The sequence below is a fragment of the Lissotriton vulgaris genome, chromosome 8, assembly GCF_964263255.1.
Source record: "Lissotriton vulgaris chromosome 8, aLisVul1.2, whole genome shotgun sequence".
Lineage (NCBI taxonomy): Eukaryota > Metazoa > Chordata > Amphibia > Caudata > Salamandridae > Lissotriton > Lissotriton vulgaris.
This window is the reverse complement of record NC_141696.1, coordinates 1,331,499,588-1,331,513,152: the sequence shown is the minus strand read 5'-3', so window position 1 is coordinate 1,331,513,152 and position 13,565 is coordinate 1,331,499,588. Positions and strand designations below refer to the sequence as shown.

The window sequence follows — 13,565 nt, the reverse complement described above, 5'->3', positions numbered from 1 at the left end:
GTAAGTTGTGTGGGGTTTGGGAGGGGGTCTATGCTACCTTCTAGATACCTCACACGAGTCCTCGGACGACCTTTAAGTGGCGTCGAGTTTATTGGGGCCCCCGTCAAGTCAAGGGAAATTGGTAGTTGCACTTGAGGTACACCTCTGTGCGGTCGCCCCTCACAAGTGAGGGGGATATTTCTGGTTTAGGGATCTTGACACCGGTTACGACCTTGCCGTTGGCCCTTAAACGTTAGGATGTACAATTTCAAAATTTCAAGTTAATGTTTTGTAGGATGTTAGTTCGGCTAGGAGAACCTTTGTATTAGAGAATATGTTAAGGTTAGCCAAACATCGCAATGTGGTAATGAAATTGTACATAATATGAAACTGTTATTTTAATGTTTTAATTTTTGTTTCATATTTTAATAAATACGGCCGGGAGGGTCACTCCCTCCCGTCTTCCAAAAAGTTCAGAACTGTTTCCGGTTTCCCATCCTTGGGGAGTGTGTTGAGAGGGGGTGGCGGGTATCTCGGCCATATGGAAAGGGGCGACCATTCGGTCCCCCCGAACGTATGGTTGAGTACCACGAGCCCCCCGGGAAGCCAATTTTTGGGCGGGAGGCGAGCCTCGGCTGGTATGCCCGAAGCGGCGTAGCCGGGGCGCGCTTTTTCCCGCCCTGGAGTGGGCTGGCCTAGACACTGACGCGGCCGGCCACGCCCTAGGGGCAGGCAGGGGCGGGTTTACGCCCGCCCTGAAGACGGATAAAAGGAGCAACAAGCCAAGAACGCATCCTCTTGTTCCTGTGCTCTGAAGCTGCACCCCCTCGCTGCACGCGAGCTCGAGACGGAACGAAGAGCCAATTTTGACCCACCCACCAGCCCCTGAGGACAGCCAGTTGTTTTGAATAAAGTTTTGATGTGGTAACTCTATTTCTTGCAGATTGTGATGATTGTCGTGTTATTTTGAGTATGCAATAAAGAATGGTCAGCTACAGTATGTTTTTCAAATAAAGTAATTCTGCACTAGTATAGATCAGTAATCATACGTGGAATGGTTATGGTTGTTTTGTAATTGAGTGATTTTAGTTAAATTGTCGTATTTATTTTTGGTCGGGCGGTAAGGTCATGATCGGTGAGCACTAATTGGTAGATCCCTATGAGTGGGCGTCACCCATTACGGATGGGAGCGCTCGAGGGAGGTGGCCATTGGCCCCTCAACGGGTAGGCGGTCCCTTCTAAGGATGGGACGCCGAAAGGAAAGGAAAGGCGGTCAAGGCCCCTTCCTGGGTAGGAGGGGCTACAGCCCCCTCCTGGGGAATTTCCCGGGGCCAGGATATCTGCGACGGCAGATGTGGTAAGTTGTGTGGGGTTTGGGAGGGGGTCTACGCTACCTTCTAGATACCTCACACGAGTCCTCGGACGACCTTTAAGTGGCGTCGAGTTTATTGGGGCCCCCGTCAAGTCAAGGGAAATTGGTAGTTGCACTTGAGGTACACCTCTGTGCGGTCGCCCCTCACAAGTGAGGGGGATAGTTCTGGTTTAGGGATCTTGACACCGGTTACGACCTTGCCGTTGGCCCTTAAACGTTAGGATGTACAATTTCAAAATTTCAAGTTAATGTTTTGTAGGATGTTAGTTCAGCTAGGAGAACCTTTGTATTAGAGAATATGTTAAGGTTAGCCAAACATCGCAATGTGGTAATGAAATTGTACATAATATGAAACTGTTATTTTAATGTTTTAATTTTTGTTTCATATTTTAATAAATACGGCCGGGAGGGTCACTCCCTCCCGTCTTCCAAAAAGTTCAGAACTGTTTCCGGTTTCCCATCCTTGGGGAGTGTGTTGAGAGGGGGTGGCGGGTATCTCGGCCATAAGACACAGCGATGTATGACATTTTGTATTTTGCCTGCATCACAAAATTGCCCCAATAATTTTGTAAACTTGCATGAAATTAGTGAAGCTATTAATATCAATTAAATGAGAACACATCCAAAAAGTTAATATAAGCAGTAGGTTGAGAATAAAATCCCCAAAATAGGTATTTAAAGTAGGTAGAAAGGTTAACATTTAAAAGTAAAAAAATGGAGTGCTGTTCATTTTTTGTTGAGTGCAACATTGTGACAGACCAATATATTCTTGAATGTGTGCTGCCATGGCAGTATCTAATTTAAAAAGTCGTTCAGGAAAAAATAAAAAATCTGCCAATGTTTGCTGTTAAAATCTTCCCTCTTGGCATGACATATCAGCTTGTCACGTGGATACTCTCCTAAAATTCTGCAGCCCTTCACTCACAAGTACTATATATGTAGCACATATCAACTGGCACTGAAGGCATCTGTGTAAAAGTCTGACTAAGCACTTATAAGGAACAAATTGTGGTAAAAACCTGAAAATTCACTAAGAATTACTGAGTGCCAGTTAACCAGTATTACGGGGCAGCATAAAACATACACTTAGAGTTATTGAATGATGGTGAACATATGCATGTGTACTAAGGCTTTGTGAATGATGGTATGAATTTGAACATGACCTGTTTAATAATTTGCAATAGTGAAAACCTAAAAACATACAATGGTTTTCTGTTAGTTGAAATGCTGCTATAATGGCTAGCAGTAGATCTATTACTGTTATAGCCATGACCTCAATATTTAATACACCTTTTAATCAATGCATCAGAATATTGGTTGCAGTAGGAAAACAAATAAACCTAAAACACATATTTTCCAAGTTACCTACCGTTCAATTGAGTTGACCAGTTTTCATCTTCATCAAAATGCGTGTCACCTCCAATACCAACTCCTGGTCCAAATGCATGTGCCAGGGTTCCTCCTGGTCCATCAAAAGCATAAGAATCACCATGAGCTGCAATAGAAATCAAGAAAAGGAAGACTTTTAAACAACTTTAGAAAGAAAAAAAGAGAGAGGAAACATTCTCTCAAAAATAATCTAACTTACATCTTCTTGCAAAGTTGACAATGATATCAGCATTTCCAACATTGGAGGCAACAAAACTCAACGGACTGGCATCACTCCAGACTTTTAAAGCTGAAGAAATAATTGAATTGACTGTTGAGGAAGGCAGACTTGATGTGTAGGAAGATATACTATGGAAAGAATGTATATGCCAAATATTTTAATTCTGTCAGGTTTACCAACATGAGTCATACAATTAAATATATATGCTTATCAATTTCAACAAAAGTTTTACAGGACTGATAAAATAAATGTACACACTTTCATTGTTAGTTGACATCTGACTAGACGGTCCACACAATATACAATATCCTCTGTCCCCATACAAATGATTCAAAACTGGGGTGAATTACCAAGAAGACACAACTATATTGGCACAGTGACACCATTACTAAAGCGACCTCTGTACCCAACAAAAGAACATGCCTTATCTGTAGTGCCTATAATAATTAACAGTATCACCATGTTTATCATACACATTTGATATAGATTTGATATAGATTCTAGATGCTACTATTTGTGTTAATTAATTCATGTTGGTGGATGTATGTATGTGGTATTTGTATAGACTGAAAGTAGTTTAAAGGCAGTAGAGGGCTGTATTGGGTTAAAGGCAATGAAACAGTCAATGTCAGTCAATGAATGATTGGGTGGTAACTGAGCTCTGGGAGCAGCAGAGGGGCACTTCTGCGTTGTGAAGGATTGTTGATTAAAGAAGCATGTTTTCAGATTTTCCTAAATAGAAGCACGGTTAGAGTAGTCCTGATGGATACAGGAATATTATTCAACATCCTCAATTGAATGATGGAAAATGCTTTTGCCTAACATCTCCCGATGTTACTAGTGTGGGTGCTCAGATATCAGCTAGAAATCAGCCAAAGTGAAGTTCACTGATTGCCTTATTTTACGGTGTTTCCACTTTATATTATATTTTTCGTCATGCTAATCAGGACATTTGTAGTGAAATTTTAGGAATAGAAGTAAAGATTGTCAGCCATGACCATGAAAATGTATCTGAGAAAAAATTTCTAATAACATATATTTAGCATCCATGTTTCCTATTTAGTTGCCACAAATTAATCTCCTAAATGTCTCTGGAAAACAGACTATCAATATCCTTCAATAAGTCTGGCATTGCCTAGAAATGTTATTCTGCAAATATTTCTCTTAAAACGTGAAGGTGTTCTGTTGGTACATCCTTGCAAAAGAATTAGTAAAGATCCCACCCACCCTGCAAAGCTCTGAACAAGTAGTGCCAGTTTGCATATAAGGGCACTCCAAGATCACAAAAAATCACTATCACCTGTGGAGTCCCCAGGGTTCCATACTGTCTTTTGTCACCCTTAAAATTTACATGGTCTGCTTGCTTTTCTATTCACAGATAAAGCATCAAGGTTGACCTTATATGCTGATGATACACAACTCTACTTGAAAGACGCCTGTGCTTCAGATATCCAACTTATCAAACACTGCGTCATCCAGACCTTGATGTACAGTGCCTACCTGGTGGTCAACCCAACCAAGAATTCCTATTTTTTACCAAGAACAACAAACAAGATAAAGTACAAACCTGGCTCAATGACATGAACTTTGATACATTCACACCCCAACTTTCTGTGAATGTCAAATCACTTGGATTTACCCTGGATACCAATCTCTTCTTGGTCCTGAAGAATTGCTCAGATCATTTATTGACATATTTAGGCAATAAACATGTTGACCGCTTGATACTAATAAGCCACCAGAAACCATTGATTCTATTGGTGGTGCACACACTTTTTAATCAGGACAGGTGGACTCACTGAACGAATATTCTTTAGCCTTGAAATTTTCTTGATCCTTTTCTTGTCACTAGCACTCTCTACCCCAACACTCACCTATTACACATCTACACCTAGGGCCTACACAGGCACTTCACATATGGCTTTGGAAAAAGATCTCTGCCAAAGTGCCTACTAGAGGGTGCCCGTTGAGCACTGCAGAGTCGGTTGCTTGACGAGGAGCAAAATCCTATAATGTAGCATGACATTCGTTACAGTGTGTGAGGGCTCCTATTACAAAACGGAACCACCTTTCGAATTCCACTCCTCCTGACCTGTTAGAACTGTAAGCACTCACTTGCTAATTTACCCCATAGGAACTGCATACCCATTCACATTCCAGTAATCGTTTGGAGCATTTATGCTGGGCCTTTATGTACTCTTGGTGCTCCCTTGTTCTAAAAGGTCAATTTTAAATTGCAATTCTGAAAATATCACTTTTAGAAAGTGTGAAGTAGAAGCAAGGTAAACCACAGTAAAATAGTGGTGTGTGCACCAGCAGAGGAGGGTCCGCCAAATCCTCCTGATTCGAATAGGAAAAAAAACAACCTCTGACCAAGTCCCGGCCTGCATGTGCACTACAAAAAGATACTCAAAAAGTGTAAACACAATGTGAACAACACTTGAAACAACAGTAAAATGGCTTAAACAATTAAAAGTGAAATGCAAATGTACGTTTTTAAAGTAATCCCGTCTTCAAGGGTGAAGCAACCAAACTCCACCTTTGGCTCGTAAAAATCATGTTTATTCAACAAGCGAGACAGTCAACATTTCTTGAAAAACTGAAAGGTTCATCCAAATGCATTTCAGGCTTAAAACAATAACCCTTCTTCAGGGACATCTGTAAACAATGATATGTATATCAATACATTCAGCGCAATACAAAATTACATGAATTACAGCAAACATGCCAAACAGTAAAGCTAAAAAAATCAAAGTGCATGCTAACATAACCATTAGCTATGATGATAATCAAAAATGTCCAAAGTCCAAGAGAAAGAAAATGTACATGATAAATAGCAAAATAAACACATCAAAATTCATGCTGGCGTTTAAATCAATATATCAAAACCTGGGGTGTAAAGAGTTTGGTGTCTGCAAAAGGGATATCGTGAACCAAAGTTAAAAACCAACCGATTTTACGACCACGAGTGTCCAAAACACAAAGGTGCATCCATGTGTGTAAAGCATAGGTGTGCGCTAGTGACATGCTGAGCAAACAAACTCAAAAAATGCGCTGTAAAGGTAAGTAAACACATAGCTTGTAGCAAGAAATCGTACAGAAAATCAACCAGATGACCACGAGGACTCCGGTCTACATCAAAAGAGCCAAAGTGAGTATACAGTGGCAGTTAAGAATCAAGCGATAACCGAGCAAACAGCCTTGTTTCCGTAGTGATTGTGAACAAACGTATACAAAATGGCACGCATGTGCTGTACGTGGCGTGTAAAGTCTGACCCGGAATGAAAATAAATAGACTTAACAATGTCAATGGAAATAGACAATTAGTCAGACTAAGGTAAAAGTGGTGAAAAAAAGACTCAAACATGAGTACTCAATGCAAAAGAACCTGAAAGATTGCTAAAAAGTGAATAAACAATATGAAGTGCAAATGATGAAAGGGTGATTCATGTGAGGAGAAACCAGAGACTGCTGAGGTCCAACAAACGACAAACATAAATATACAAGATGCTCAATGAGTAATAATGAATTGGATGCAATAAAGCTCAATGACATGAATACAACAAAAAGATTACAGTACTAAGTCCTGAAAAAAAATTTATGCAAGCATTATATCAGAACAAAAGCATGAAAAAAGTCACAAGCGTGGCATCAAATGATATCAGTGAAATACTAATGTACTGTGTATTGTGTGTGTTTAGACAGAAAAAATAGTTGATCCTCTACGTTAATAACAATAAATAGTTTCTAAAAAACCTACTGCAAAAAAAGTAAATGAATTGAACAAACTTGAGACACACAAAACAGAGCTCATACATCAAATCAATACTGGTATGTAAAAATTATGCCAGAGAATGTAACAAACAGATAGCAAAAAGTGAGATAAATGCATTAAAGGAAACACGAAAATTCAATCCTGTCATTTAGACCTGTACACTGCCAGATGATCGGGATATCATCTATATGTCTACAGTGGAGTAATAAGTTGTCTGTCCAATTCCTGTCAAATACGATGTGATCTCGCTCAAACTTCATCATAAAGATGTTGGCATAGCGCGGTGTCCCCCCAAAAAAACATTGATGTTCCATTGGATTGAAGAAAAAATCAATCTTGCCTTTTGAAATAGCTGTGGTATAAAGAGAACTGCAATAATTCTATACGAAAGATCTTATCAGCCTGTAGTATTTCTTGTTGAAGAAGAACCCACTCAACTGCTTCAATGCCTTTGGAATGAGGAATACAGGTATACAGGGCAACAACGGCAATGGTACACAACCAAATTTCTGAATCTGCAGGTAAGTCAACCTGTTTGAGAAATTGTAGGAGATGAGTGGTGTCTTGCAAGTATGCGGAACCTCCTTGTACAATAATTTGTAAGAATCAGTCCAAGTAGTGCCCAAGAGGTTCATGTAACGACCCACACCCAGAATCAATGGGCCTAAGGGGAGGGTCATTCAAGCATATGTGGATTTTGGGAAGCATGTGCACAGAAGGGCGTCGCGCATAACATGTGAAGAGATATTGTTGAGTTTTTTTCACAATTCAACTCATGGCCTGTGCATGTATCAGAATATTCATTAGAGTAAATTGAAACTCTTCAGTCGGGTCTTGGTGTAATAGTCGATAGGTAGATTCATCAAGTAACATGGTGTTAACGTTGTTCTCATAGAATGTGCAGTCCATGATGACCAAAGCGCCCCCTTTATCAGCTGGTGAAAAAAATAATTTAGTGCTTTTTCTGAGTGTCCTAAGAGTTTGATTATCCCACTTGGATAAGTTAGAATGGTTGCTGAACGTGTATGGTAGTTTCTTCAGAACTGATCTGACAAGAGTCTCAAATGCATCAATGACCTTTAGGGACGTGGGTGCCACAAATGAACTTTTAGGTTTGAATTCATGGAACTGTGAAACTTCTTGATCAGATCGAGTATGTTCAAGGTTAACGAAAAAGTAGCGCAACCGCAGTTTCTCATGAATTTGTAAAGAGCGATATCAGTCTCAAATGGTTTTGAACGATGTGTAGGTACAAAATGAAACTCCTTTAAATAATACTGACTCTTGTGTCTCAGTCAAAGTACATGAAGAAATATTGATTACAATTGTATCTGCAGTCTCCTGCTGGTTGTGGCTGGTTTGACTGAATCAGTGCCCTCTGCAGGTTTTGTGGTGTCGCCCGTAGACGACGGTGTTACTATTGGCAGGTTGTTTGCCGCTGGACTTACATCTAAAAAAGACACCTTAGAAACAGTCGTTGCATGAGATGTACCTTCTGTAGACAGAGTAGGCACAGTGGCTGGAACAGGTGGCCGAGTCAAACGTGTGTCACCATTAGATACCAGGCTTTCTTCTGAGGATGTAGTTCCAGGTTTCTTGAAATTGCACTTTTGTGCATATACTTCCACCCATGAGTATACCTCATCCAACTTGTAGTCTATGGTATCCCTCCTGAATTTACGTACTTTACGCTCATGAATCTCCTTTGCATACACATCTAGTTTAGTGTTAATCTCTTTAAGGGTTGAATCCCAAGTATCTGCTTCCATACGTTGACTGATGGATTCTTGTAATTCCCGAATTTCAGACTCCAATCCCACAAGAACTGAAGATAACTCTTCAATAATTAGTAGTATCAGGTCAAGGGAACACTTGTTTAATATTGAATACCATTTATCCATGAATCTTTTATTCATTTTGAACATCATAGGTTTGATGGCTAATCGTAAACCTCTGGGGCTCCTACTGGCATTATGGTATTGAATTAATGTTGTGGCATGCAACCTTTGATTTATCTCTCGGCATATGAGGTATTCGAGCTGTCGTAGCTGCTGAGTGACTGGTCCTTGCGCTGAACCAAATGATCTAACCTCTCATATGAGGCCACAGATATCAAGAGCCTCAGAAGATATATAAACTTTAGTTTCACCCTTATTATTGTTCACGATCACTACAGAAAGAAGGCAGTTCGCTCGGTTATAGGTTGCAGTCTTAACTGGCCCGCAGCTCTTTTTGCAGAGCAGGTAAGTGAAGGCTGTCTTTCATTTTATTCTTTTTGCCACTGATATTTGCGCTGTATATTCACTTTGGCTCTTTTGATGTAGACTGGAGTCCTCTTGGTCATCTGGTTGATATTCTGTACGATTTCTTGCTACAAGATATGTGTTTCTACTTACATTTACAGCACATTTTTGGAGTTAGTTTGTTCAGCATGTCACAAGCGCACACATATACTTTACACACATGGATTCACCTTTGAGTTTCAGACACTCGTGGTCATAATCTGGTTGGTTTTCCACTTTCGTTCACGCTATTCCTTTTGCACACACCAAATTCTTACACCCCAGGTTTTGATCTATTGATTTAAATACCAGCATGAATTTTATGTGTTTATTTTGCTATTCATCATTTACATTTTCTTACTCTTGAAGTCTTTGACATTTTTGATTACCATCATAGCTAATGGTTATGTTAGCATGCACTTTTGATTTTTTGAGCTTTACTGTTTGACATGTTTGCTGTAATTCATGTAATTTTGTATTGTGCTGAATGTATTGATATACCTATCATTGTTTACAGATTGCCTGAAGAAGGGCTATTGTTTTAAGCCCGAAATGCATTGGGATGAACCTCGCTTGTAAAGTTAGGAGTGCTAACTTTAGGACTCCTAAATGCCTTCTGTGAATACCGAAAGTCTTAAAGTTATGATTTTTCTCAGTTTAGGAGCCCTAATGTTAGGAGTCCTAACTTTACTACTCCTAAACTGAGAAGAATCATAACTTTAAGACTTTCAGTATTCACAGAAGGCATTTAAGAGTCCTAAAGTTAGGACTCCTAACTTCTGTGAATACCAAAATGAGTAAGTGCCTTCTGTGAATACCAAAATGAGTAAGTGCCTTCTGTGAATACCAAAACTGTAGGAAGTTTAAGATTTTGTCTTAAGTTAGTTCTGTGAATCGGGCCCAATAAGTCTAAGAAACTGGTGGTCAATATTGAAAAAACTGAATTTTTAGTATTTTATCAGAAGAGGAAAGAGCGTAACTGGTTTTTGTAGAGGATGCAGATAGAAGAGGTGGAAACATGCCGTTATTTGGACATACATTTCTCATCCAATTCAAAATGAAAAATGCATTGTGAGTTTATGAAAACAAATGCCATCCCTACCATTATGGGTATAAAGAAATTTAGGGTGGAGTGTGTTGGTCCTGGTTTGATTTCAGTCATAACCATTTTTAAGCTATGGTGCAGGCAGAATGGTTGTAAGGTGCTGAAATATTATTCCTGAGTGGGAAGTATAATTAAGAAGGCACTGAAAGGCAGTCTCTGATAAGGGCCTTGAATATGCCCAAGTCAGTAATGGTACAGGCAGGAGGTCTGGAATTAGGGCTGACTTTGTGGTTTTGCCTCTTGTCTTGGGTGTTTGAAATAAGTTGAGATTTTAAGGAATCAGAGAAACTGGGCTGCAAGCCTAAGAAAGCCTTTGGGCCAAATTACGAGTCTGGTGGTCTTTGACTGCCAGCCTCGCTGTGGCACAGTGGTGGCTGTCCTACAGCCGATGTATTATGAGGGCCGCCACCGCTGCACCAGGGAACTGCTGTTCTCTGCCAGTGGATCATAAGACAGTTGTATACAGTATGCATGGAGAGACCAACAAGCATGAGTTTCCCCACCACCAGTCTTTTTATGGCGGGGAGCCTACCATGAAAAGGCAGGAGGTGGCGTACCAAAGGGGGCCCTACAGGGCACCCATAAGCCCGCCCCCGTGGGAATGCATGCCTGGGGGCACAACTCGTGCCCCAGTGTTTGCATGCACCCAAAGTTCCAGCACCACGTGGACTTCACAGTCCATGCCGTGCTCGAACTGCTTTTGTGTTCCCATTGTAGTGCCTATTTTTAGGGCACCTACGTAAGAACAGCAAAAGAAAAGCCCGCCAGAAATGAGTGGAACTCGTATTCTGGCGGGCAGACCATGCACAGCTTTGATGATGCTTTGCCGGTGTAAAGCCAGCGATGCACGGCCAAAGTCGTAATCAGGCCCTTTGTCATCACTAAAAGAGTGCCATTTACCAGGCTCTCCCAGTTGTGATGTTGCACTTCTGATTTCAAAAAAAGATCTAAGAAGAAAAATGGAAGAAATATCAAGAAGGAGTGATCTTAAGTATATTTTTACGAAAAAATCCACAGCACTCTTTTGGGACTCATGGCAAAATAATACAGCAATTTCGTATTTATCAGTACTGGGCAAAATCTGTAATGAGGCAAAAAAATGTAAGGTCTCGGATTGGGATTCACCCTATGTATTTGAGGCCTGAGGTGGGCAAGAGACTAACAATAAATGAGAGGCTATCTGGTTGTAGAATACAATTGAAATCTGATGATGCACATTTGTTATTGGATTGTTTGTTTTTGAGAAGGTGGTTTAGGAGATTTATAAAGCCAGTTTTAAGAAACATGGAACACTGAATCGCTAGGAAGCTTCCACATTTCTCTCACCTATGCAATCTTTAGAGGGGACCTGTGTTAGAGGTGTTCCTTTTCTTAGCAAGTAGGAAAATATTGGACATTTTGTGATGGGGTAGTGTTGGATCTGGGCCTGGGAATTTTCCGTTTGGTTTAAGTGGAGTTGGAGTTTTATGCAGAGCTGTAGTTGTTGTAGCCTAATTAATTCTGGCATCTTTTTTAGAATGAATAATATTTTATGATGGATTTGAAGTACAAAGTCACAAAATGTAAGCAAATATCATGTTAATAATTTTATTTGTGGAGTATTTTATGTGCTAAGTTTTAAGGACTACAGTAAAAAAAACGTATTTATGATGATGATACAGAATTGGAGAAAAATCTTGTATGAGTTTTGAAACTGGTGTAGAGGCTGGTAATGACTTGCAGATCAAGATTGGAACATTTTATAATAAAAAGTTAAGTGAGAATGTCAGAAGGGCCTTAAGAAAATCACATCCATGACGTCATACTTTCAGCTAGTCATTCAAAAGTAAATTATTAATTTAGTAGTCAACAGTGGGCCCGTTGTAGTAAAACATTTTATGGTCACAAAGTCTGTGATTTCTCAAATCACAAGGTTTGTGACCAAAAAAGGACATGTTGAAATATGCAAATGACACACTGCAGGTCAGAAATGACTACCCCACACGCACATTCTCCTTTGCAACTGATTTAAAGAGTCTAGAAGGAAGGAGTGTGAAGGGGGCATCCCACTCCTCCTACGGATTGAAATATCATGTTTCAGTGGTTTGCAATTGTAATTGCAGTTGCACACCATTGATCTGATGCAGGGCCGGACTGAGATCAGCAACCAGCCCTGGCAGGTTGCTTCTCCACTGGCCCTGGTAACGGGAGGGGAGGGGGTTGTTACCCGCTACGCACTGCTCCCGCTTTTCTTACAGAGGGCCGATTTTGCAGCTTTGCTACAAAACCGGCACCTTGTAAGAAAAGCGGCCCCCTGGGGCCACAAAACTGGCCCAACCCCTCCAGCCCACCGGGGAAATGCCCGGTGCCCCCAAATGCCAGTCCGGCCCTGATATGATGCCATTTCCTTGAAGGTGAGGATATCCCGTTCACGAAGAGGAAGTTGTTCCAATGGGAGAGGTCCACTTAGTTAATGTACCTGTTTGGCATTTGGTGAAGAAGACAGTGGTCCAGGCGACCACAGCCAGTTCCATGTGCTGTCTTTCACTCAATGTCAACTTGTTCTGTTAAGGTAGCTTTAAAAAATGGCTATTAAACAAAGCGAGTGCAGGAGCGGTAGTCTGTGGACCCTCGCAGGACTGCATATGTGCATTCCCATTCAACCGCTGGGAATCTAAAAAGGACACCTGCCTCATTAATATTAATGAGGCAGATGTTTTTGCAACTTTTTGCAAATGGTTAGTTAACTTTTTGGAAGCTGAATTTATATCATCAAATGAACTCAGTTCCTCACCTGTAAGTCAGTGTATTCTTTGACCAGAGATTCTGTTGACCCAGGGGGCTGTAGTTGCTGACGTCTGGGACTCCACATCGAGGAGATTTCATGATTTTCAAGGTTTGAGAATCCAATGTCCCTGTTGCATTTAGATGGAAGAAAGCTTGCATCTGCTTGAGTCTGGCTGCCAACAAATCAACACTTCTCTTGGTGCGATTTGTCAAATCTTCTCCCAGTTGGTAAAAATGTTCTAGATATTCCTATTAATGACAAATGAAAGTGAATTGCTGCTGGCTGTTATCAGGATTCTATAAATGAAGCAGTTCTGTTTTCAGGATACTCAACAATAAGTCTGCATTTGTAGTTCTAAAATGACATTCAATATTGACTGTATCGCTTAACTACAGTGAAAGAAGCACTGTGCATGCATGTATTTTATGCAGCCTCGGTTACTCGGCATTCAGATGGCAGCAGGCAGGGGCGGCCTTAGGCATGTGCAAGCTGTGCACCTGCACAGGGCCGCCATGCCAATATATATCCTTAATATGATAATCCTTTGAGGATGGATACATATTTGCGTGGCGGCCCCTGGCAGGGATTTGGCGGCCTCTGGCTCAGTTCCACTTTCAAACACCCTGACCCCCCACCCCCTTCACTGGCATCCCACTCTGCACCTCCCGGACCCCCT

General features: G+C 40.8%; 1 protein-coding gene across 1 annotated transcript in view; it reads right to left on the bottom strand.

Moving 5' to 3' along the window:
- The window catches only part of LOC147698691 (matrix metalloproteinase-20-like), a 135,222-nt gene that overhangs the window by 63,690 nt on the left and 57,967 nt on the right, over positions 1 to 13,565 (bottom strand). The window contains exons 2-4 of the mRNA XM_086933492.1: positions 12,896 to 13,137; positions 2,940 to 3,088; positions 2,721 to 2,846 (exon numbers count right to left, since the gene is read on the bottom strand). Of these exons, the coding sequence (XP_086789618.1) occupies positions 2,721 to 2,846; positions 2,940 to 3,088; positions 12,896 to 13,137 (517 nt within the window). The remainder of the gene's footprint in view (positions 1 to 2,720; positions 2,847 to 2,939; positions 3,089 to 12,895; positions 13,138 to 13,565) is intronic.